Source organism: Macaca mulatta, chromosome 7, assembly GCF_049350105.2.
Source record: "Macaca mulatta isolate MMU2019108-1 chromosome 7, T2T-MMU8v2.0, whole genome shotgun sequence".
In the NCBI taxonomy this organism is placed as follows: Eukaryota; Metazoa; Chordata; class Mammalia; order Primates; family Cercopithecidae; genus Macaca; species Macaca mulatta.
In genome coordinates, this window is record NC_133412.1 from 137,086,012 (window position 1) to 137,112,307 (window position 26,296).

General features: G+C 38.4%; 1 protein-coding gene across 6 annotated transcripts in view; it reads left to right on the plus strand.

The window, feature by feature from the left end:
* SYNE2 (spectrin repeat containing nuclear envelope protein 2) overlaps nucleotides 1-26,296 on the plus strand; it is a 376,660-nt gene that overhangs the window by 122,757 nt on the left and 227,607 nt on the right. For all 6 annotated transcript variants that reach the window (XM_028851601.2, XM_028851602.2, XM_028851605.2 and 3 more), the window contains exons 12-27: nucleotides 3,090-3,254; nucleotides 4,137-4,249; nucleotides 5,082-5,244; nucleotides 6,892-6,970; nucleotides 7,223-7,410; nucleotides 8,871-9,035; nucleotides 9,959-10,108; nucleotides 12,658-12,819; nucleotides 16,567-16,725; nucleotides 17,102-17,275; nucleotides 20,296-20,430; nucleotides 21,506-21,664; nucleotides 23,375-23,586; nucleotides 23,729-23,819; nucleotides 24,646-24,755; nucleotides 25,662-25,788. In XM_028851601.2, the coding sequence (XP_028707434.2) occupies nucleotides 3,090-3,254; nucleotides 4,137-4,249; nucleotides 5,082-5,244; nucleotides 6,892-6,970; nucleotides 7,223-7,410; nucleotides 8,871-9,035; nucleotides 9,959-10,108; nucleotides 12,658-12,819; nucleotides 16,567-16,725; nucleotides 17,102-17,275; nucleotides 20,296-20,430; nucleotides 21,506-21,664; nucleotides 23,375-23,586; nucleotides 23,729-23,819; nucleotides 24,646-24,755; nucleotides 25,662-25,788 (2,352 nt within the window). The remainder of the gene's footprint in view (nucleotides 1-3,089; nucleotides 3,255-4,136; nucleotides 4,250-5,081; nucleotides 5,245-6,891; nucleotides 6,971-7,222; nucleotides 7,411-8,870; nucleotides 9,036-9,958; nucleotides 10,109-12,657; nucleotides 12,820-16,566; nucleotides 16,726-17,101; nucleotides 17,276-20,295; nucleotides 20,431-21,505; nucleotides 21,665-23,374; nucleotides 23,587-23,728; nucleotides 23,820-24,645; nucleotides 24,756-25,661; nucleotides 25,789-26,296) is intronic.

A 26,296-nucleotide genomic window follows, 5' to 3' on the forward strand; every position in this document is an offset into this window, starting at 1 on the left:
GGCAAAGAGTTAATGATTTAAGATTGTAGAATTGGCCAAGTGCAGTGGCTTACGCCTATAATCCCAGCACTTTGGGAGGCCGAGGTGGGCAGATCACCTGAGGTCAGGAGTTTGAGACCAGGCTGGTCAACGTGGTGAAACCTCGTCTCTACTAAAAACACAAAAATTAGCCAGGTGTGGTGGTGTGTGCCTGTAATCCTAGCTACTTGAGAGACTGAGGCAGGAGAATTGCTTGAACCTGGGAGGTGGAGGTTGCAGTGAGCCAAGATTGCACCACTGCACTCCAGTCTGGGTAACAGACTGAGACTCCATCTCAAAAAAAAAAAAAAGGTTATAGAATTATCTTTGCCATATATCTTTTGAGAAAATTAAACTTGCAAGACAAAAAAAAAAAAAAAAAAGCAAAACAAAATGGAAAAGCTGTAATATCTAATGCTTTCATTTTATGAACAGTTTCATTTGACTGCCTTAAAGGAACCTAGCTTTTTCCTCATTTTGTATACCTGGGTACTTAGTTAAATATCTTTTAGATGTTTGCTTTTGCATGTGATGGGTACCCCATAAATGTTTTTGAATGAATTAATGTTGAAGTGATCTATCTGATATACAAATTTTTGCCTGTTTAAAAAACAGTATAACTCAACTGGGCTTGGTGGGTCATGCCTGCAATCCCAGCAGTTTGGGAGGCCAAGGCAGGAGGATTGTTTGAGGCCAGGAGTTCAAGACCAGCCTGGGCAACATAGTGAGACCTTGTCTCTACAATAAAATAATAATTTAAAAAAAACCCTCAAAGAATAAAAACAGTGCATTTAGTAGAATTAGACTGGGTAACAGAAAGATAAAATACAGACTTAAGACCAGTACTTTTTATTAGAGAAAGCTGAGTGAAACAAATTTTAATTTGTGATTGATCTTCATAGGAGTATCAAATAAATTAAAAGAGGCTTATTTGGCTCACGTTTCTGCTTCTGTACAAGAAGCGTGGCACCAGCATCTGCTTCTGGTGAGGGCCTCAGGCTACTTCCATTCATAGTGGAAGGCAAAGGGGAGCTTGTGTATAGAAATCACATGGCAAGAGATGAAGCGAGAGCGAGAGAGGCAGAGAGAGAGAGGAGGTGCCAGACTCTTTTCAACAACCAGCACTCGTGGGAACTCAGCTCCTGTTAGGCCCAGCCCCAATATTGGGTATCAAACTTAAACATGAGAGTCAGAGGAGATAAACATTCAAACTGTATAGCAGTAAGTTTGTGTAAAAAGTCACATTCTTTTTTTTGAGATGGAGTCTCGCTCTGTTGCCCAGGCTTGAGTGCACTGGTGTGATCTCGGCTCACTGCAGCCTCCACCTCCTGGGTTCAAGCGATTCTCCTACTTCAGCCTCCCAGGTGGCTAGGACTACAGACATGATCCACCATGCCTATATATATATATATATGTCTCTTGAGACAGAGTCTCACTCTGTCGCCTAGGCTGGAGTGCAGTGGTGCGATCTTGGCTCACTGCAACCTTCGCCTGCCTGGCTCTGTGACATCACTTATCACACTTTCCTGTAACCATGTTCTTGGCTGCTTCTTTGGATAGGTAGTTCAGGCAAGAGCTGTGGCTTTCATTTATCTGGTTTACACTCTGACATAGGGGGTTGTATTAAATTGCTCTTCCATTCATACACAACACATGGAGCTAGGCAGGGCCCTAGTCTTGTTTTTGTTCATTTGCTTAATTGTGTGTTGATTTCCTTTTATACTCATACCTTCTTTCCATTCTCCTTTCTCCTTGAGCCACAATTTTGATATCTTTAATGTGTTTTATGTTTTTGCATAATATAGATTGAATTTATGTATATTTTTGTTTTGTTTTGTTTTTGAGACAGGGTCTTACTCTGTCATCCAGGCTGGAGTGCAGTGGCATGATCATGGCTCACTGTAGCCTTGACCTCCTGGGCTCCAGTGATCCTCCCACCTCAATCTCTTGAGTAGCTGAGACTATAGGTCACACTACAGGTGTGCACCACCACTCCTGGCTAATTTTTGTATTTTTAGTAGAGATGGGGTTTTTACCATGTTGCCCAAGCTGGTCTTGAACTCCTGTGCTCAACCAATCCTCCTGCCTTGGCCTCTTGAAGTGCTGGGTTTATCGGTGTGAGCTACTGCACCCGACCTGTACATGTATTTTTAAGTTGTGCACCCTTGACGTTATATGTTGTTTCTTTTTATTTTCGAACATAGTGTATTTTAAGGTGCTTCCATGTTGGCATTTGTGCATCTAATTTTCTCCTAACTGCTGCATAGCATTAAATGATGGGTAACCATCACGTGGTCCTTTGTCCACGCCAGAAGCTTTCTGTATCTTTATCTCCAGCTCTTAACACAATAGCTTGTTCATAAATGTTTGGCCAGTGAGTGAATGAACGACTGTGCGAGTGAGTTTTGACAGTGCTTGCCGAGGGGACATCCCGGTAGCAGGGGCAGCGAGAGCGAAGACACAGCAAGTATTTGGAGAAGCAAGCAGTCAGAGTGTGTGTTTCTCACCTGCTTATGCATGCAGGGAGTGGTGGGAGGCTGAGGAAGGAGGAGATGTACCTGGATTTGGGGATGGGTGGTACTTTTCGTGAAGGATAGATATTCGGGAGATATGGTAGAGATATGTCACGTGGATATACAGTTAGGGCTAGATTGGGGAGAAGTTATAAATCTGTATCAAAGGTGTAGTTGTAGTGTCAGAGCACACAAGGACACACAGCATTTCAAATGATGGTCGTTCAGTAGGATAGTCTATCCTTGCTTAGAGGTGTGCTTTTAATCTTTTGAATTTCCCGCATATCTTATTGTGGATTTATCAAAACGTTTGTTTTTTCTTATGCCTTCTTTTCCTACATCTTCTGAACAAATTATATTCCTGGTCAGCAAGTAGCTAAGTGATATTTAAAACTAAGAAATTTACCCATTGATGAAGATTTCCATGATAATGGATCTCATTTATCAGTCTTGGCTTCCAGAGAAACTTCAAAGAGTCAAACATACTGTATGTGAAGAAATAAACTAGAAAAGTTCTACTGAAGAATATCTTCTTCTTCTTCTTTTTTTTTTTTTCAGATTAATGCATGGAAAATAAAGCTGAATTATGCCTTGCCCCCACCCCTCCATCAAACTGAAGCTTGGCTCCAGGAGGTAGAAGAGCTTATGGATGAAGATTTGTCAGCCTCCCAGGATCACTCTCAAGCTGTGACTCTGATACAAGAGAAAATGACTTTATTCAAGGTTGGAAAAGAAAAAAAAGAGATGTAGAAAAATATATATTTTGTTAGGGATTGTTCTTGAGTAAGACTTTGTCCTAAAAAGAAGAGAAGGAGAGTAGTGGTTATTTGAGGATGGTTTACAATTATTCCTCTGGGGATTTTTGGGACCTAGAACATAACTTTACATTCATGACTATTGTACTAGTTTAAGGTTGAAACAATAAGGATAGAATCTAAATAAGGATAGAGTTCTAAAGCAACTCTAAATAAAGTCTGACCAAAAAAAAGGTCAAGGGGTGGGAGGGTCAAGAAGGGGGAGCCTGATTTAAAATTTGAGAGACTTGGGTTCTTACTAAAATGGCATGAAAAAAGTTATGTGAGATTTATGGTATTTGAGCCTACAAAGGAATGGAATATACACCAATAAATAAAAGATTGTAATAATGGTTTTACTAAAGAAACTATGGTCTGCCTGTCTGTAAAATGTTCAGATTTAAAACATTTATGATGAAAATGTTTGTTCACAAAATCTTAGTTAAAGGGGGTAGTTTCAGCGTAAGCAATATAGCAAGACCCCACCTCTATAGAAAATTTTTTTAGAAACGAAACTAGCTGGGTATTGTACTGTGTGCCTGTAGACCCAGCTACTTGAGAAGCTGAGGTGAGAGGATCCCTTGAATCCAGGAATTCCAGGCTGCGGTGAGCTATGATCACGCCACTGCACTCCAGCCTGGGTGACAGAGCAAGACCCTGTGTCTTAAAACAATAAAAAAAAGTGGGTTGTGGGGAGGGCTTTATGAATTTTTTTTTGAAAAAAGATGTAATGCAAGTGAGATTGACAAACCCTTAATTATACAGTGTTTGACAATAAATACGGTTTATGTCATGCTGAATTTATTTTCAGAGCCTGATGGATAGATTTGCGCATCATTCGAACATTCTCCTTACCTTTGAAAATAGAGATGAAAATCATTTGCCATTGGTACCACCTAAGAAATTGGAGGAAATGAAAAGACGGTGTGTAACACTACTATTTCACAACTGCTAGTACTATTCACGTTTGAATAACAACTGGTACTACAGAGACCACAAAATACAGATTTTTAGATAATTTTTACCAAGTATTCTCCTTTAAATCTTCATAACAGTATCTTCACATTTTATATAGTGGTAATGTTACAGATATTATGGCAACATACCTACTTTTTTATTGAATGTTAGAATATGGTGATGGAAAACATTCAGAAACTGAGCTCTGTATCTTGGTTTTGGATAAGTCACTCTCTTTTTGAGCATGTTTCCACCTTCATAAATTTAGGTTAATGATAATTGCCCTGTTCAGGTCTTACCGGGAAACTGGATCAAATGGGAGGAGGGATATGAAAGCACTTTATAAACTGTAAAATACTATAAATATTGAGATTATTTAATTGATTATCTTTTCTCATTACTCAAAAGCAACTTATTAGAATAGTGAGAGGGTATTAGCCTTTATAATGAAAACTTTTAATATATAAACTTAGATTATAGTTTCATTAAGTTATATGAAAGTTTTCAGATTTAGTAAAATATTTCATAGATCAACATTTTATTATAGGATTTGTCAGTCGGGGAATAGTTTATTCAGAAAATGTTGTGTTTGATGTTTTTACCTTAGAAATAGTTGTTTTATATCTAGTCACAGTATTTGTTTTACAATGTTTAAAAAAGAAAAAGACAAGGATACATCTGAGTTCCATATGCTTAAAAGAAAGAGTTAAAGCCTCAGTATTTTTAAAAATGCTGAACAGATTTCTCACATTTGGTCAATAATATTAAGTTAAATTCCAAAACCTGCACTGTTTTCCAGAATCAACAACATTTTGGAGAAAAAATTTATTCTACTTCTAGAATTTCATTACTACACGTGCTTAGTTCTTGGTTTGGTAGATGAAGTGAAATCAAAATTGGATATTTGGAACATTAAATATGGGAGCAGAGAATCTGTGGAATTATTGCTGGAAGACTGGCATGTAAGCTTTTAAATTTTGTGTCTTAGGCAACTCTTCTCCGTCTCTGGGTGCTGTGTTTGTATTTTTCCTTGGCACGATTTCCCATTAACTCTTTGGGTTTTGAGATGGGTTTTCTTGGTAGATTTCATTAGCTTAAATATTGCCTGGAGAGGAGAATTACAGGGAGTCAAACAGCAGCATAGGAAAGGGTAAAAAAATAGAAAATATCACTACTTACTACCCAAGGGGAGATTAAGAGTTAACCAGGTCTATTAACATAATATGAAAGGTTTCCATGCTTTTTTTTCATTAAAAATTCCTTTTTTCACTTACTTGAAATGTTAATTTTGGGTTCCTTTTCAGATTCATAGTTTCATGCAGTAATTACATTTTTCTTATAACATTTTGATCTTAACTTACTAAATTTTACTAGCTAGGATAAACAGTACATTTTTTCTTTTGTCTTGAGGCTTTCTTTTTGGCTTTAGCTCTTCTAATTTATAGGAAAAATGTTTGAAGTGACTCTAATATAAGTGTGTTCACATCTAAGTTAAAACTACAGCATCACAGAAATGTCAATTCTACATTTAGGCCTTGTCCTTCTTTTTGTTTCCCTCCTTTTAGAGATGAGGTGGGGCTGGGCGCGGTAGCGCACACCTGTAATCCCAACACATTGAGAGGCCAAGGCAGGCGGATCACCTGAGGTCAGGAGTTCGAGACCAGCCTGGCCAACATGGCGAAACCTCCCTCTACTAAAAATACAAAAATTAACCAGGTGTGGTTGTAGGCACCTGTAATACCAGCTGCTTGGGAGGCTGAGGCAGGAGAATCACTTGAACCCTGGGAGGTAGAGGTTGCAGTGAGCTGAGATTGTTCCACTGCACTGCCCTCCAGCCTGGGCGACAGAGCGAGACTTTGTCTCAAAAAGGAAAAAAAAAAAAAAAAAGAAATGAGAGGGGAAAGGAAAATCCACGATTGTAAATTTTGTTGTAAAAATTTAAAAAATGATAGAGAAATTTACTTCCAATTTATGACTTAAACACTCTAAGTTTCCAAACAGAAAGCATCATTCTAAACTAGGCTAGATTTTGAGTATTTCTATTTCTTTTTCCTTGGTTGAATTTTCATTTTTCTATTTAAATATTCATACTATTGGCACACATAAATATAAAGTAAATATGAATTTTGAATTAGCTTAGTATTTTTCTGTAACAGAATTTGGTTAATGGTAGTTTCTGAAATGTTTCTGTGTGATGGATATCTTTTTGTAACATACTCTATCTAAAAAAAGTACTCAATATTAATAAAGCATGTGAAATAAGAGCAACTGACACAATTATGTAATATTAATAAAATGTGCAAAGTAGGAGATCCTGAAATTACTATAAATACTTAACTTGCCTTTTTCCACAAGAGGAATACCATTGTAACACCATGTCACCACATTGAGATCAATTTTATCAGATGTCAGACCTATTTAATGTTCACACCCAGCTTATGTCTCCTAGATTTTCACCATCCTTCTTCGTCTTTTCCTACCAAATATGTAGTATTAAAGCCCTAAAGAAATTTTGGTAACTATGTCCTTCATTGAATGGCTGTATCTCTCTATCTGGATTTCTTGGCACAATTTTAAAAGTAAAAACTGTCTTTTTGTTTTCTTCCCAGAAATTTGTTGAAGAAGAAGAATTGCTAGCTCGACTTGATACTTCTTTTCAAAAATGTGGAGAAATTTATAAGAATTTGGGTAAAGTAGTTCAGTTACTTTTTGAGGAATGACTGTCACTTAACAATGATGTTTTATCTGTTGTGCTTTCTATATAATGTTTTAGAAATTAGTTTTATGTGCATGTTTTCCTGGGAAAATTCTTGCTTTCACTTTTAATATTGTCAGAGTACATATTATTTTGCCACTGTCAATTAGTATGCAAATATTTTAAAATAGTATTAATAAAAAATTGTTTTCTAAGATTGCTTTTTTGTTTTGTTGATATTGTAGCTGGAGAATGTCAGAATATTAGTAAACAGTATATGATGGTGAAATCTGATGTTTGTATGTATAGAAAAAAAATATGTAATGTGAAGTCCACTCTACAAAAAGTGCTGGCATGTTGGGCTACTTATGTGGAAAACCTTCGCTTACTAAGGGCTTGCTTTGAGGAGACAAAGAAGGAAGAAATTAAAGAGGTATTTGCAGTCTAATAGCATCTGCTCAATTTTATTTTTTAATTGTTTTGTTTTGTGACCCTCATTTTCAATCCAAAGATGAGAAAACAAAGAAGAGTACACCAGTGTTTTGGAAAATTCTTCAAGGTCTTGGAAAAAATTTAGTTTCTTCCCAATATAATTGCCAAGAGGCAGTTTTCTCCACTGGTTTATAGTTTTATACATGGTCACGCACACACATACACGCCCCCCCTTCCCACACACAGAGCTTTCTTAAGGTATAACTTGCATATGGAGTAATAGCTTTTGGGAGATGTTTTGCTAAGCTCTTTGGAGAGGAAATAAGACTTAATATACTGGGTAGCTTATAGACACAGTTAAAATAAACTACTGTTCAGAAAATTTTATTTTTCCATTTGATTGAAACCTTTCAGCTCTAAAATCTTCCTGAGTTTCTAGAGGAGGAAAATCAAGATACCTTAACTTATCTGTAGGGGTGTGGAAGAACTGTCAATGTAATTCATTATTGTTTTCATGTGTTATTCATGTAATAATCTGTTCTATGATTATTTGAGGTGGTTTTTCTTTCTTTCATTTGTTTTTTTCTGTTGCAGATGGCTATAGATAGCCTTTCAGATTAAACATTTCCAAAATAGAAACTAAAATTAATATAAAATAGATTATTTGTGTTAAAGTAAAATTTGTGATAACTGTAAGAGTGCAAAAAAGAGCGTTTTAGGGATTGAGTCATCACTTCTGTCACCTGTATTAGTACTAGAATTTAAAATCTTTGTCTTCCAACAGTCCTTCTGTCTTTAAAGATTGTCTATAAAAATGTACATAACTCAGAGAAAAATAACACTCTAAGGTTGTAATACCCAAACTGCTAAGAAACCCTGAGCTACCAGAGAGAACTAAGAGAACTTACAGAACACTCTAAAATTTGAAGGAGACACAACAACATCCATCTGTTGGATACCATGCTGCTACTAAGTTGTTGAACCTAACTACTGAAAATGGGAACTGTTAGATAATATTTCTGGCCTAGGGACTCTCTGAAAAAATTAATGAGACAATTAAGGCTCCATGCACTAAACAAGTTTGGAAACCTCTGCTGTAAGTTCATCAGCCATGTGGAAAGAGAGATCAGATGCATCTTAAAAGTCCAGGACCAGGAGTGATGACAGACAGCTGGCACTTGCCAGTTAGCACTTAGGAGTGAAGAGCTAGACCAACAGGGTTGGGAGACTCCTCTAAGGGGAAAGTCAAAGTCTCTGCAAAGAATGTTGCTTAGGATTAGTCTTGGTACGGAGGTTGCCATGACCTTGATTGCGCTAGTGCACTCCAGCCTGGGCAACAGAGCAAGACTCCATCTAAAAAAAAAAAAAAAAAAAAAAAAAAGCCTTGGTGAACATTTATTATACATAATAGAAAGAGAGTATTATGTCATTAAGATAGTATGTTGCTTGTGTGTTGTGTAGGTACCCTTTGAGACACTAGCCCAGTGGAATCTAGAACATGCTACTTTAAATGAAGCAGGAAATTTCTTAGTCGAAGTCAGCAATGATGTGGTTGGATCATCTATTTCTAAAGAGCTGAGAAGGCTGAATAAAAGATGGAGAAAGTTGGTTTCAAAAACTCAACTTGTAAGTTCTTTTGATTGGTTGCAGCTTTATTTAGATATGATTTATGTACCATACAATTTACTCATTGTAAGGTCATAACTGATTGATTTCTGGTATATGCACAGAGTTATGTAGCCATTACCATAAAAAATTTAGAACATTTTTATTACTTCATAAGGAAACCCTAGCAGTCACTCCCTATTTTCTTCCAATGCCCCCCGCCCCAGCCCTATGCAACCACGAATCCACTGTCTTTCTATAGATTAGCCTATTCTGGACATTTCACATAATAGAATCATATAATATGTGATCTCTTGTGACTGGCTTATGTTACTTGGCATAATATTTTTAAGGTTCATCCCTATTATAGAATGTAATCGTACTTCATTCCTTTTTATTGGCAAATAATAAATCATTGTATGGATATACCACATTTTGTTTATCCATTCTCTAGTTGATGCACATTTGGATTCTTTTCACTTTTTGGGTTTTTATGAACAATGTAGCTATGGACATTCATGTGGACACATGTTTTCTTTGAGTGTATGCCCATGAGAGCTTTCAATTCTTAAACCTTTCTTGAGTATATGCCTGAGAAAGCTTTTAATTCTTGAGCCCTTTTTACTACAGAGCTGTCATGAAGGAAAAACAAGTATTGTTTTGCCTACTAGATTTTCAGCTCATTGAGAACATACACCGAGCCTTATTTATCTTTATATGTAGCATAGTGCCTCATAAAAGCAGACTTTTTATAAAATATTTTTTCAACTGATTCTTAACAATTTGAGACATAGGTGTTTTATGTGAAAAGCTCACATTTTATAGCACAGTTGTAGTTTAATCCTAAACGTATAGTTGAATATATTACGTCCACTTCCTGTTTGTAATGTATATTAGCATAAAATAAAATGAGTATTAAATTTCATGAAATTAATTTTGTATAGGAAATGAACCTGCCACTGATGATAAAAAAACAGGATCAGCCCACTTTTGACAGTTCTGGAAATATTCTATCTAAAGAAGAAAAAGCAACTGTTGAGTTTTCAACAGATACATCAATAGAACTTCCTGAAAATTCTAATCAACATATAAAGGTAAAATAATCGTACTTTGTATATTTCACTTGCATATAGAAATAATTTAAGTTTGCTATTAATAAAAAAGATACTGCCAGGCACGGTGGCTCGTGCCTGTAATCCCAGCACTTTGGGAGGACAAAGCAGGTAGATCGCTTGAGCTCAGGAGTTCGAGATCAGCCTGGGTAACATGGCAAAACTCTGTCTATACCAAAAATACAAAAGATTAGCTGGGCATGTGTTTGCACACCTGTGGTTCTAGCTACTCGGGAGGCTGAGGTGGGAGGATTACTTGCACCTGGGAGGTGGAAGTTGACAGTGAGGCGAGATCGAGCCACTGCACGCCAGCCTGGGTGACAGAGTAAGACTCCCGCCTCAAAAAAAGAAAGAAAAGATACTGTTGAGATGGTGGTAAATGTGTGAATTGTTAGATAACATTTAAAGTATGGTCATTTCCTAGGAAAATGCTTAAATGTTTTCCCTCATGAAGTCTTTAGCATGAAAGTCTTACTTACTCCACTTACTGTGCTCTCACAGACTCACAGAGCAATCCTGACTCTGAGCAGTGTAAATTGAGTTGTTATTTTCTCGAGATTACTTCTGACTAGTGCACAGAAATTGGCTACCTTTAAGCTAACCCCTGGCCTCCGTGTGTCTTGCTTCCTTTCTGTAAAATGGGGGAAAATATTCTATTTCTTCCTTGTTTTGTTGTGTAATTTGGAGGATGACTTTATAGGAAAAAGTATGGGAAAAGAACAAAAAATAAATTAAAAATCATATACTTGTAAGATATAATACCTATGGCTTGGGACATGCTCCACCTTCGTGATAACTTACACAGCTTTACTTAAACTACTTTTAAACTGTCTGGGACCTACTGGCATGATGGAGTGCCAGCGTAAAGAATGCCTACTTAGAAAATCTTGAAAGATCTGAATTTTTGCAGTGTGCTTTAAAATACTAGAGTCTTCTGATACATTTAAAATGTGATTTGACCAGGCAAGGTGGCTTATGACTTCATTCTAGCACTTTGGGAAGCTGAGGCGAGAGGATTGCTTGAGCTCAAAAGTTTGAGACCAACCTGGGCAACATAGTGAAACCCTATCTCTATTTAAAATAAAATAAATAAAATAGTGATCTGATTAAAAACAACTTTAAGAATGTATCTTTGGGCTGGGAGCGGTGGCTCACGCCTGTCATCCCAGCACTTTGGAAGGCTGAGGCAGGCGGATCACTTGAGGTCAGGAGTTTGAGACCAGCCTGGCCAACATGGTGAAACCCCATCTCTACTAAAAATACAAAAATTAGCCAGGAGTGGTGGCGGGTGCCTGTAATCCCAGCTACGTGGGAGGCTGAGGCAGGAGAATTGCTTGAACCCAGGAGGTGGAGATTGCCGTGAGCCAAGATTGCACCACTGCACTCCAGCCTGGGTGACGGACTGAGACTCTGTCGCAAAAAAACAAACAAAAAAAAGTGTCTGTGTACTCCATAAATATAAGCCATTATAATTTGTCAACATATAGTTTAAGAAATAATGTATCTATCATGTAAAGCTATAGTATGTCAACCTATAGATTATTAATGGGGAAAAGATTTAATTTTGTTGAAATTTGATTCCGAGTTTCTTCTTGATATTTCACAACTACCATTACTAATAGCTGAATTTATTTAAATCGTGTATGAGTTTTAGCAATGTGTTTACCGTCACTTACCATAATTTACTAAACTTTAATCTTCTTACATGTAAAATGGAGAAAGTATTATCTGATAGGAATGATATTATAATTAAGTAAGAAACCCTGAACAAACTTTTTAATTTGCAAAGTGATATATACTATTTTGAAGTGTTATCATTGGCCAGGCATGGTGGCTCATACTTGTAATCCCAGCTCTCTGGGAGGCTGAGATGGGGCTTAAGCCCAGGAGTTTGAGATCAGCCTGGGCAACATAGTGAGACCCCCATCTCTACAAAATATAAAAAATTAGCTAGACATAGTGGCATACTCCTGTAATCCCAGCTACTCGGGAAGCCGAGGTGGGAGGATCACTTGAGCCTGGGCGGTTGAGGCTGCAATGAGCTGTGATTGTGCCACTGTACTCCAGCCTGGGCAATAAAGCGAGACCTCATATAAACAAAAAAAGTTATTGTTGTCAAAGAATGACATCTTACATCGTTAAAATATGTTTAATTAGCACTCTTCAGGAAAGAAAGTGGTGTAACTTTTTTATCTTTTATTTTTGAACACAGGATCTTGCTTTGTTGCCCAGGCTGGAATGCAGTGGCATGATCATAGCTCCAAACTCCTGGGTTTAGGCAATTCGCTTGCCTCAGCCTCCTGAGTAGCTAGAACTACAGGCATGCACCATTATGTCCAGCTAACTTTAAAATTTTTTGGAGAGATGAGGTCTCGCTTTGTTGCCCAGGCTGGTCACAAACTCCTAGCCTAAAGCAATCCTCCTGCCCTGGCCTCCTAAAGAGTTGGGATTACAGGTGTAACTTTTTGAAAAGGAAAATTATTTTGTTATGTACATGCTGACATTTTCAGTGGTAATTTTGAATGTTGTAGGCTGGAGAGGAACATGAAAAAGAAGATGAAGAATTCACAGGGCAACTAAAAGTGGCTAAAGATGTTGAAAAACTCATTGGACAAGTGGAAATCTGGGAGGCAGAAGCCAAATCTGTTTTGGATCAAGATAATGTGGACACCTCAATGGAAGAATCTTTGAAGGTATGAGTGTAAAAGTATTAAGAGGGTACTTTCATGGTTGTGCATTTATGTTTTAAGATAAATAGAAAGTTTTAAAGTAAGTAGTAATAAACCTACAGTTTTAATTTTCTTTGTTGGGTGTTTTAAAAATGAATGGATTTTATCACTGGATCATTTGTTGTTATTTTGCTTGAAAGCAGAGGTTAGATTAGGAGACCACTGATAATACCTATGAATGTTAAGCTCTTGGACTTATTTTCTTAGCCATAACCTGTGGGTTAAAATATTCTCTTGCACCAGAGGACAATGAAGAGATGAGTGAGTTCAGTCTCATAGAGCTCAGTACAGAGTACACATAAGAGATTATACAATCAGGCTGGGCACGGTGGCTCACGCCTGCAATTCCAGCACTTTGGGCGGTTGAAGCGGGTGGATCACAAGGTCAAGAGATCGAGACCATCCTGGCCAATATGGTGAAACCCTGTCTCTACTGAAAATACAAGAAATTAGCTGGACATGGTGGCACATGCACCTGTAGTCCCAGCTACTCGGGAGGCTGAGGCAGGAAAATTGCTTGAACCCAGGAGGCGGAGGTTGCAGTGAGCCAAGATAGCACCACCGCACTCCAGCCTGGCGACGGAGTGAGACTCCTTCTAGAAAAAAAAAAAAAAAAAAAAATCACACAATCTATGCTTTGAAAGTTCACCCACTGATGAAGCCACTCTCCTTTCCTTACTCAGTGCAGGCAGAGTGACTCATGTTGTTAGATCTCCATTCTGTCTTTATTCTCAGGCAGTCAACTCATTGAAAGGCAGTGAGGCAAGAGTGTGTTTTAATGTCACTTAGTTCTCCTGGGAAAGGAGTTATCATTGAGGTTTTTACTGAGTTCCAGCTCAGCTATAAAACCTACAGAGCATAAATTACAACAAGATGGGAAGTTCCTAGAATAAAAAGGAACATTTACATAATTTTTCTAAGCCTACATTTCTGAAAAGTGTGTCTTTCAGCATTTTGTGTTTTCATTGTGTGATAGTTTTTATTACTTTGAAAATATTATATAAATTTATCATGCCATCTCATCTGCCAGTGCTTTTCTGATTTTTAGTATTTATTTATCTACTGTATCTGGAATTTATTTTCATGAAAAAAATGAGGTAGAAATTAAAATTTAAAATTTTTTTTAATAATTTAAAAATTATTGTGAACATACAAGCACACTGAAATATATTTCTATTAAGAAAGAATTAAGTAGATATTCATTGGATCAAAATATTGGATCAAGATATATTCTAAAGTAAGAAATACAAGTTCCTAAACTGTATGGATAATGAGATAATGTAATCTCATTTGTGGTTTTTAAACAGAGTTGTATTTTTATATATAATGCATTTATATTCATAGAAAAATATCTGTAAAGCTATACCAGTAACTGAGTCTATCTTAATCCTGTGTTATTCCCAGCTCTTAATACATGGTAGACATAAAATAAATATTTTCTTTCCTTTTTTTTGAGACAGGGTTCTGCTCTGTCACCCAGGCGGGAGTACAGTGGCACAGTCATGGCTCACTCAGCCTCCCCAGGTTCAAGTGATCCTTCCACTTCAGCCTCCCAAGTAGCTGGGATTGCAGGCATGCACCATCACGCCCAGCTAATTCTTTTATTTTTAGTAGAGATAGGGTTTTGCTGTATTGCCCAGGCTGGCCTTGAACTCCTGGGCTAAAGTGATTTATCCGCCTCCGTCCCTCAAAGTGCTGTAGGCGTGAGCCACCACGCCTGGCTATGAATATTTTCTTTACATGCTGTACCTTTCTATTGTTTTTCAGTTTTTTTAATTACATGAGCTTTTTTGTTGGTTTTATAATTTAAAAGAGGGAACAATTGAAATTATAAATGAACGTGCTAATTTCAAAAAATTGAAATCACTGTTAATTCCAGTGCCCCAAGACAAATAAGATCAACATTTACATAGTTGATATCACACACTATAACTTCTATTTGATCATACCCATGTATATTAGTTTGTTTTCACCCTGCTATTAAAGACATACCTGAGACTGGGCAATTGACAAAAGAAAGAGGTTTAATGGAGTTATAGTTCCACGTGGCTGGGAAGGCCTCACAATCATGGCGGAGAGTGAAAGGCATGTCTATGTGATGGCAGACAAGAGAAGAGGGTTTGTGCAGGGCAACTCCCTATATGAGAACAGCACAGGAAAGATCTGCCCTCATGATTCAATTACCTCTCACCGGGTCTCTCCCACAACTAGTAGGAATTCAAGATGAGATTTTGGTGGGGACACAGCCAAACCGTATCTCCATGCCACTGTGAGTTGTAATTAAAAAATTATTTTTTGCTAACTTGAGAACTGAAAAGTGGTATCTCCTTACTGTTTTAATGCGTAGTTATTTGACTACATGTGATACTGAACAATCATATATTTATTAGACATCTGTTTCTGTGAATTATCTGTTCTTATATTTTCAAAATTTTCTTTGGGATCCTGGCATTTTTTAAATTGAATTATACAAGCTCTTTGAATTGTGATCCATTTTCATTTCTGTGTCAAATATTTTTGCTGAGTTGTTGACTTTGTTTATTTTATTTTGCACTGCAGGGTTTTTATATTTATGCAGTCATGTCTGTCCCTACTCTTAGGCCTGGAAAGACCCTCTGCAGTGAGATAGCAGATCAGATTTTATTTCATTTTATTATTTTTTTGAGACGGAGTCTCGCTCTGTTGCCCTGGCTGGAGTGCAGTGGTGCAATCTTGGCTCACTGCAATCTCTACCTCCCAGGTTCAAGAGATTCTTCTACCTCAGCCTCTCAAGTAGCTGGGACTATAGGCACCCGCCACCACACCTGGCTAATTTTTGTATTTTTAGTAGAGGTCGGGTTTCCCCATGTTGGCCAGGCTAATCTCAAACTCCTGACCTCAAATGATCCACCCACCTCGGCCTCCCAAAGTGCTTGGATTACAGGCACGAGCCACCGCCAGTTTTATTTTATTTCATTTATTTTATTGTATTTTTTGAGATGGAGTTTTGCTCTTATCACCCAGGCTGGAGTTCAGGAGCATAGTCTTGGCTCACTGCAACCTCTGCCTCCTGGGTTCAAGCAATTCTCCTGCCTCAGTCTCCCGAGTAACTGGGAATACAGGCACGTGCCACCATGACCAGCTAATTTTGTATTTTTAGTAGAGATGGGGTTTCACCATGTTGGCCAGGGTGGTCTCGAACTCCTGACCTCAGGTGATCAGCCCGCTTCAGCTTCCCAAAGTGCTAGGATTACAGGTGTGAGTCACTGCACCTGGCTGCAGATTGGTTTTTATGGATAATGTCTTCTTTTTGTGGTTTCATATTTCTGACCCATTTGGAATTTATTTCTGTTATGATATATAAAGGTTATTTTCTGATGGCTATTTTCTCCAGTAACATTTATTGAATTCTCCTCTTCACTACTTTGACATGGAACAAGTTCATTTTAAGATTTATTACCATTGTCTCAACTTTCTTTCTATTGTCATTGTATTACTTTTATTCTTTATTTTATTGAAGTGCTTACTTTATAATCTATAAAACACGTTCAGAATCTGATTGTATCAATATGAACTTTCAAAATGACTCCTTAAAATATCATTTTTCAGAATGCAAATTTGCCGGATTTTGGATTAATAATGAACTTTTTTGGTTTCCTGAGATTGTTTTGAGTAATGTTTAACATATAAGAAGAATGTTTATTGTGATCTCACTTCAATTTGTTTTAATAGCATCTTATTGCCAGAGGCTCTATGTATGATGAGCTTATGGCAAGAACTGAAGATACGTTACAAATGGATATACAAAATATTTCAAGCCAGGAGTCCTTTCAACATGTTCTCACAACTGGGCTTCAGGCAAAGATTCAAGAAGCTAAAGAGAAAGTCCAGGTCTCTCTTTAATATTCGCTATTTAGTAATTCTGTTCTCTAAAACCGAGGGGTCACTGGGTGGGCAGTGAAGGGGGGTGATAGCCCTGTAGCTTGGAAACGTTTTGTAAAATATTACTTTTGCTTTATGTGTTATTTCTTTATAATTTAGAGCATGTCGGAAAATATAAGTATCATAGTATATAAGTATCATAATTTAGATAGATATCTACGTTTAGATAGATTTATCATAATTTAGATAGATTTATCATGATTTAGATAGATATCTAAATATCTTTGTCTAGTGGGAAAATAACAAGTAGTCAAAGTATTTGTTAACTTAAGAATTTATTAAGAATTGGTCCCTGTGTTAATTTGAGAATTTTTTTTTCTTCAAGATCAATGTGGTAAAACTTGTTGCAGCGTTGAAGAACTCAGCCGACGTTTCACCAGAATTGGACATCAGGCTGAAGATGGAAGAATCCCAGAAGGAACTTGAATCATATATGACGAGGGCTCAGCAGTTACTGGGGCAAAGAGAGAGCCCCGGTCAACTCATTTCAAAATACAAGGTGGGAATCTTTTCAACCATCAAATGTAAGACATTTATCGTTAACTGCCTATCTTGTTTGAAATCAAGATGTTTCCTTCACTGTAATTATATACTGAGTTACTATAACTTAAAAAGAATTTCCCAGTATTATATATTGTTCCCCTGAGGTTACTAAATGTAAGTATTGAAGTATAGAATTTTTTAATTCAAATTTTATTGTGGATCTGCTGAATGTACTCAGTGATATGGTGTAAAGAGTGCAGCCGACTCTATGACATTGAACCAGAATTTAATTTCTCTGGCTTTTTAATTTGTAAAATTGGCGTAATAATTCCAGCCCTATCCACCTGTCAGATTTGTTGTGAGACTTTAAGTGAAAATAAGGCATATGAAATTACTTTGCATACATTCTCTGAATATAAAAAAATACCATTATTATTAAAAAACTTTGAAACATGCTTATCTGTAATTAAAGACCTAATAGTGTTTTTTATAGAGACAGTTTCAGGTTAATTTTTATGATTTGATAGGCTGAGGTTGCAGCTTAAGATGTCACCAAACCAGAGACTCACTATTAATTGACATGGTGGGAGGTGCTGGGGGAATTAGAAGCAAAGCTAAATGCCTCTACCTTGGAGCAAATGGGAGAGGTGGAGTAATACCAGCTCTTTTGTTCATTCATACTCAGCATTTAGCACACTTTATTGAACACTTAAAATGAGCTGGGCATTTGGAGGAAATAAAGATTCAGGAAGACAGTGGCCCATTCCTACTCCTACTCTTTATGAAAGGGCGCCCTATAGGAGCCTCTCTTCATTCTCATCACGACCTCCGTCTGTCTTCTGGGCCTCAACACTATTTTGCCTTTCTGGATTGCAAACCATGCTGGGACCCTGTTGTCAGTCATTTCAGCACTGCTTTTCCTATGGCCTTAGTAGCCCTTGTCTGCTTGATCTCATGCCATTTGCACTTTGCTAGCTGCCACCTTCAACCACTTGCCTCTGTCTTTTATTCCCACTTTTACTCCCGGGTTCCTGAAAGTACTAAATTGACCTTAAGAATGAATGGTTGTTTTAAATGATGGTGAGGCAGGATTCTAGGTGGCTAGATATGGTCTGGTCAGGAAAAACAGAAGGAAAAAAAAAGAGAGGCTCCTAGGCTCCCTCTTTTTCTTTTTCTTTTTCTTTTTCTTTGAGACAGGGTCTCACTCTGTCACCCAGGCTGGAGTACAGTGGTGCTGTCTCGGCTCACTGCAGCCTCCAACTCCTGGGTTCAAGCTGTCCTCCTGCCTCAGCCTCCAAGTAGCTGGTACTACAAGCACATACCACTACGCCCGCTAATTTTTTAAAATTTTTTTTGTAGGAAAAGGGTCTCACTCTGTTGGCCAAGGCTGGTCTCAAACTCCTGGCCTCAAGTGATCCTCCCAAGTCAGTCTCCCAAAGTGCTGGGATTACAGGCGTGAGCCACTGTGCTCAGCTGCTTGGCTTCTTTACCAGAGAAGGGCTGGAGGTGTCAGTTCTCACACCATTTTCCTCTCCCTGACCGTCTTCCTTTTGGTTTTCCCCCATTTTGCCAATGGCATTTAGTCAAGTGGATACACTTTCACAGCAGAAGCAAGATCCCTGTCCTGGTAGGCATGCACACACGGGCAGTGGGAGCTCCCAGCTATGACTAGCATACAGGGTAAAGGTGTCTCCCCAGGTCATAAATCTAGCAGTCCTCCAGGAGGCCTTGGAGGAGGGCCCTGGAGCTCAACATTGTGCCTTACCTGCAGCCGGTCCATAAAAATGTGTAATGAGTGAATGAGCGAATTCCCACCCTGCTTGGCTTCTCCCTGAGAATGACTTTCATCTTCTCTCTCCTGTAGGGGCCTTTTTCACACACAGGCCCCGACCTGTTTTTTTGTTCTGTCATTCACTAGTTACCTAGGCCATGTTTCTGCTCCTGTAGAGTATGTCAGGTTAGGAGCAGACACATGCCTGTCACGGCTGTTCCCATCCTTGTGTACTGCTGGGGAGAGACTGCCAACGTAGTGGCCCTGGGCAAAACTTTGAAGTTGATGGTGAAACAAATTGGCCTCCTTTTAGCTAACTGCTTATGCACGATAGTTAACCTTTCTATAAATTTTGTCTTGGCCGGGTACGGTGGCTCACACCTGTGATCCCAGCATTCTGGGAGGCTGAGGTGGGAGGCTTGCTTGAGCCCAGGAGTTTGAGGTTTCAATGAGCTGTGATTGTGCCACTGCACTTCAGCCTAGGTGACAGATCGAGAACTTATCTCAAAACAAAAAACAAAACAAAACAAAACAAAACTGGTAGACTCTTCATGTTATATTGCTTCTGAAGTATGGTTGTCTGCTCAATACTTAAGAACTTCAAGGCCGGGTGCGGTGGCTCAAGCCTGTAATCCCAGCACTTTGGGAGGCCGAGACGGGCGGATCACGAGGTCAGGAGATCGAGACCATCCTGGCTAACACAGTGAAACCCCATCTCTACTAAAAAATACGAAAAAATAGCCGGGCGAGGTGGCGGGCGCCTGTAGTCCCAGCTACTCAGGAGGCTGAGGCAGGAGAATGGTGCAAACCCGGGAGGCGGAGCTTGCAGTGAGCTGAGATCTGGCCACTGCACTCCAGCCTGGGCGACAGCACGAGACTCCCTCTCAAAAAACAAACAAAAAAAAGAACTTCAGAGGAAACTTAACCAGTGGCTTATTAAACCTGTACAGTGAACTTTATAATTACTTATCAATGGGGTAACAAAAATCATTTTGAATATCATGAAGGTATCTTAATCTGGGCCTCATGTGTAACTACATTTGAATAATAAATATTTTGGCACTCTTTTGAAAAGAATTCAAGAGATGCCAAAGGGCTAGCAACCTCAATTTACAAAGAGAAGTCTCCTATAAATCTTCAGATGTTCTTCAGAGAGCCCCTTCCTACTTTACCAGTTAAAGACATACCAAAATTAGCTTTGAGGATTTGGCAGTAGAATTAGAATGAGGTTTCTATGATCTCGTTTGCATTTTTTTTTTCTTTAGGAAGCACTAATAATTTATAATACAAAGAGTCTGGCCAAGTATTTGAAAGCTGTGGAAGAACTGAAAAATAATGTAACCGAGGACATAAAGATGTCTTTAGAAGAAAAGAGTAGAGATGTGTGTGCCAAGTGGGAGGTAAGAACATGCATATGTCCCTGCACTTACGTTTTTGTATGTCTGATCCTGGGCTGTCGGTTGTCAGAGCCATCCCTGGGGTTTTCCTGCCTACACTGTATCACTGGTGGGCTGGTCCCTGCAAGCTGCAGTCCCAGGGTTCATACAGAGTTTCATAGCAGAATAGGTCTAGGCTTTGGTGGCAGACAAACCTGGATTCAGCAGCTATGACGCTGAGCAAGGTAGTTAACTTTTAGGAGCCTCCCTGATAAAAATGAGATAACACCACCTACTGGGTGGAATTGATGCAATGATTTGTAGAAAGCATCTACCACTGAGATTGTGCTCTGATAATTAATGGCAATTAATATTAAATGATAATATTGAAATGTGTAATTAATATGATAATTAAAATGTATGTGTCTATATCTCTATGTGTAAGAGGATTGAATATGTACTGTTAAGGATCCTCCTAAAACTCGTTTTAAAATAAACTTTTTTTTACTTTAAAATAGTTTTAGATTTACAGAATTACTGTAAAGATGGTGCAGAGAGTTCCAGTGTACCCCATGCCCAGATTCCTCTGTTATCAGCATCTTACATTAGTATAGTATTGTTGATACAATTACTGGGTCAATGTTAATACATTGTTTTTTCTAGCAGTTTACTCTGACAGGTTGATACATTATTATTACCTAAAGTTTGCACTTTATTGACCTTTTCACAGTTTTCCCCAGATGTTCTTTCTGTCTGTTCTAGAATCTCATCCAGGATACACATTACATTTACTTATGTCTCCATGGGCTCAGTTATCTGTTTGCATACAGTTTCCCTCAGTCTGTAGCTTGTCTTTTCATTTTCTTAACAGTGCCTTTCACAGCTAAAATACATTTCGAGTTTGAAAAAAAAACCCATGTTTATGGGCCTGGGATGTTTTAAAACATCTCCCCCCAAAATATATGGATGAATCAGAATGGCACTTAAGCTTTGTTTCTGTCCTTTTGTCACTACACATGTATTTATTGTCACTATAAATACTTTTTTGTATATTTTGTTCCCGTGGTTAATATATTCCCCCCCTTCTTTTTTTTTGCAGTCTCTTCATCATGAACTGTCTTTATATGTTCAACAACTGAAAATAGATATTGAAAAAGGGAAGCTTAGTGACAATATTTTAAAACTTGAAAAGCAAATAAATAAAGAAAAGAAACTTATCCGTAGAGGAAGGACCAAGGGTCTCATCAAAGAACATGAGGTACAATAACGTGTTTCCACTTAAATTTCGTCATCATTTTGGGGTTTATCTTAAATGGTTGTGTGTATCTTTAGTCTAGGATGAAACTTGAAAATTACCCAGCCCTCCTCTCCCCTGGGGATGATCACTTCTGTGCTTCACAGAGCCTGTGCTTCTTACTTTTTAGAAGTGAGAAAATTCGGCACTGAGTTAATATTTTATGATTTCCCTTGATGTGTCTCAATGGCCCCTGTCCTCAGACTCTGGTCACAAATGTGTCAACTGTTACTAAAGTACCCATAGTTGGCTTTTGTCAGTATACAGTGTCCTCAGAAGCACAGCTTTTGAGAAAACGAGCAAATCAGGGTATAAAGCAGCTGGGGCAAATCTCATGATCTTTTTTTGGTCTCCATCCTATTTGATTGCTTTTATGTATGTGACATTTCTGACCCTTTTTTTCGTTTCTTTTTAAGTTTCTACTGCTATGGCTCTCCCACTGTCAGTCTCTCTTGCTTTATATAATTCTATATCTATCTATCATCTGTCTATCTATGTAGATATATATAAATATAGATGTAGATATGTAAATACATAGCAATATATAATTTGCAGTGAGTTCTTTTTAGTGTCTTCACAAATATTCCTTTTTATTCTATTATCTTAGTGTTTTGCTTTTGAAGAAGGGGGTCTCCACCTCCACTTTTGGCTAATTTCATGCTTCCCTTAGGCGATTTTATGCACTCTGGGGTTTGACCTGCCTTCTCTGCAATGATAGTGCGTCAATTTTTCTCTCCAGCTGAGTCGTTTCACCTGAATTCTATGTTCTATTTCTCACTGATTAGTAGATATCACCAGTGTTTTTTGGAGAACTCAAATTCAGTGAGCTCAAAACTGAACCAATAACGTCTCCTCTCAAAGGTTCATTTTGTATTCTGCCTCCTGGTAATGAATGGCATTGCTGTCTCATGACGCCCTTCCTCTCCTTCCTCCCTTCCTTTCCACTCAGGCTTAATTAAATCTGTTGCCAAGCCCCATCTGGTATTCTTCAGAACAGCTTCTTCCTTTCCAGTAGTGTTGCCACTTATCTAAGCCAGGGTTCTTTTCTCAGAATGATGATGGTTGCTTCATCTCATCTTCCATACCAGCAGCAGAGTTGTCCTTTTGAGCCACAAATCTTACGTCGCCAGTTCGCCATACCCCCAGGACAATTCCATACATTTTAGAAGGCCACTTAGTTCCTTCATAGCCTGGCCCAGGAAACCCCTTTAGCATCCCTCCTGTGCTGTGCAGTCCAGCCCCACGGGAGTACTGGTCCTTTGAGACATCTAGTGCTTTTCATTATCTTCGTGGTTTTCGTCCTCTTGGTGGTCCTTCTGCTAGCAATAACCTCTCTCCCCTTTTACTTGGAGAATTTGCCCTTTCTTCCACGTATAGTTCAGATGCTTCCCTCTTGTGAGGCAGGCTTTCTCTGACTCCTTCAGGCACGTAGACTCTATCATAACACTTAGCACACTCTATGCTGGTTCTTTGTGTGTCTAGGTTACTGAACTGAAAACCCCTTTAGGGCTGACTCCTTCATCTTTTTTTCTCCAGCGCCTATTGTTATAGCACATAGATGGCCTATACAAGAACGCATTGTTAAAACCACACACATCTGTTAGTTTCTAGTCCTTATGGAATAATCATGTAAACTCATCTGAAGCACATTTCCTGCTTTATTTCTTCAATTAGGCTTGCTTTTCTGAGGAAGGCTGCCTGTACCAGCTTAATCACCACATGGAAGTCCTGAGGGAGCTGTGTGAAGAGCTGCCTTCACAGAAGAGTCAACAAGAAATGAAGAGACTACTCAAAGATTATGAACAAAAGATAGAAAGACTTCTGAAATGTGCTTCCGAGATTCATATGACACTGCAGCCCACAGTGGGAGGCACGTCGAAAAACGAGTTAGTACTTCATAAGAATAGCTACCCTTCAGGATAAAACGAAGCCTTTTGCACAATTAGATGACATTAAGCGTTAGTCATGCTTGTTTAGGTTTCATATTTCTTGCTCTCTTTTAAACACGCAATTTTGATTCCTTTCTAGGGGGACCATCTCCACATCTGAGAATAGAGGAGGGGATTCCCACAGTGAGGCACCATTTGCAAAATCAGATAATCAACCATCAACTGAAAAGGTGTTAAATGTGGATAATGTGTTTTAGAAGTAAACCCAATGTAAAAGACCAAGTGTACCATAATTCACTTCTCATTAATTAGGTGTTGGTTATAATTATCCGATTGTTTTTCTCAATGGAGAATTTCCACTTACACAATGCAAAAGACTGATTTTCAAATGAGAATGCAACTAACCAAAGCTATAGCGAGCATAACCTGATCTTCCTCTGAGTACACAAATAGTTCTTTCTAGCAGAGACCCTTTTGAACCATTATGAATACCGATTATCTGTGTACATTGTTATTGAGGGTAGAAGAGGTTGAGTTTGATCTGTATAGATGTTTCCATTTCATTGAGATGAACAAGTTCATTTATCATTTGCGTTTTCTGTTGCATTATAATGTATTTCATTTTCTGCGGGAATTGAATTTTCTAAATTCCTAAAGTCTAGATAATTTGATATTTACTGTATACTGTAGTCCAGACTGCCAATCAGAACATGTGGAGGAAGGAATGAGGCGAGGCGGATTTGTTTTTGGAGGTCTGCTTCTGCATGGTAGGCTTCTGTCTAGTTTTGACTATGGGTATGGAGTCTCAGGCAGAAATAGCATTTTGGGGCTGGGAGTCTTCCTTTACCATGCTGCCATACCAATTAGAAGGTGCAACTCCCCTCTGTCCTACGGAAAGACTGTTCTCTGAGCTGAGACATCCCAGAGAAATTGTATTATCTCCTCGTTTGAGGTATAAAGAATCAATGATTTATTTTTGAACATAAAGCATTTATCTTTTCCAGATAATTAAGTATGTTTAAGATATTTTGTTTACTATTTTGCATATTCCCTTAGGCAATGGAAGCCACTATGAAGTTTAACTTGGCATCAGAGTTAAAGCCTCCGCAAAAAGAAAGCATTATGGAAAAGGATTACAGTGCATCTGTAAATAGTTTACTAGAGAGGTAAACTCTTTTTAAACAACTGGAAAATCCACCAAAAGTCTTTCATCAATGCAAACATGTTATACTTTTTAAAAATTTTATTTTCAGCTGGGCGCGGTGGCCCAAGCCTGTAATCCCAGCACTTTGGGAGGCTGAGATGGGCGGATCACGAGGTCAGGAGATCGAGACCATCCTGGCTAACGCGGTGAAACCCCGTCTCTAGTAAAAAATACAAAAAAATAGCCGGGTGAGGTGGCGGGTGCCTGTAGTCCCAGCTACTCGGGAGGCTGAGGCAGGAGAATGGCGTAAACCTGGGAGGCGGAGCTTGCAGTGAGCCGAGATCCGGCCACTGCACTTCAGTCTCGGCAACAGAGCAAGACTCCGTCTCAAAAAAAAAAAAAAAAAAAAAAAAATTTTTATTTTCAGTTAGTCATCATTTTGCATGTGGTCCAGTAACTTAGACAGAAATTTCATGGTATTTCCTCACATGTAGTTGACAGTAATTTTAAAATATTTCTTTGTATTATTTTATTTTTCTTATTTTTTTTGTTTGTTTTTTGTTTATCTTTGTGTTATTTTATTTTTATATTTTTGGGACAGAGTCTCATTCTGTTGCCCAGGCTGGAATGTAGTGGTGCCATCTCGGCTTGCTGCAACCTCCGCCTCCCAGGATCAAGTGATTCTCCTGCCTCAGCCTCCTGAGTAGCTGAGATTATAGGCACCTGCCACCATGCCCAGCTAATTTTTTGTAGTTTTAGTAGAGATGAGGTTTCACCATGTTGGCCAGGCTGGTCTCGAACTCCTGACTTCAGGCAATCCACCCGCCTTGGCCTCCCAAAGTGCTAGGATTACAGGTGCAAGCCACTGCGCTTGGCCTGTGTTATTTTAAAAATTAACTATTGTGATGTTGCATTTCATTTTGCCCAGGTATGATACATACAGAGATATTCTTGAACACCACCTGCAAAACAACAAATTCACGGTTACTTCTGATTTCTCTAGTGAAGAGGACAGGAGTAGTTCTTGTCTGCAGGCCAAACTGACAGATTTACAGGTAATTACCAAAAATATTATTTCTCTGGTTATCTTGTTTATTAGAAAATAGTACCACTGTGAGTCGGGACATCCCCTTTTCTGTTGAGGTCACATACGCCAAATGTTTCCAAAGAACTCTCTTTGCTGGATTGCATTTCTAATGTCACCCTATTATAAAGTGATTTTCTTTCAGGTACCAACCCCAGGAAAGACTTTGGTTTAGGGTCTTAATTTACTGCTTATACTCTAATCTGGTACTCCAAATATTGTGGCTTGAAGAGTTTTTGTGTATTTATTTCTTTTTGTGCTTCAAACTTCAAGGGAATTTATCAAAAACAATGTGTTTTTGAAGGGAATTTCATCCTGCTCCTGGGTTGCTCCAAAGTTAACCAGCCAGTGACTCTGAATGTTTGTTTCAGTCCTTCATCTTTACCAAATGATCACATTGTCTAAAATTGCTGTACAGTGATTGTTGACTGTCTGATGTTGGGCATTTAGGGGTAGGCAGTGGAGGGAGTTTTCACTCT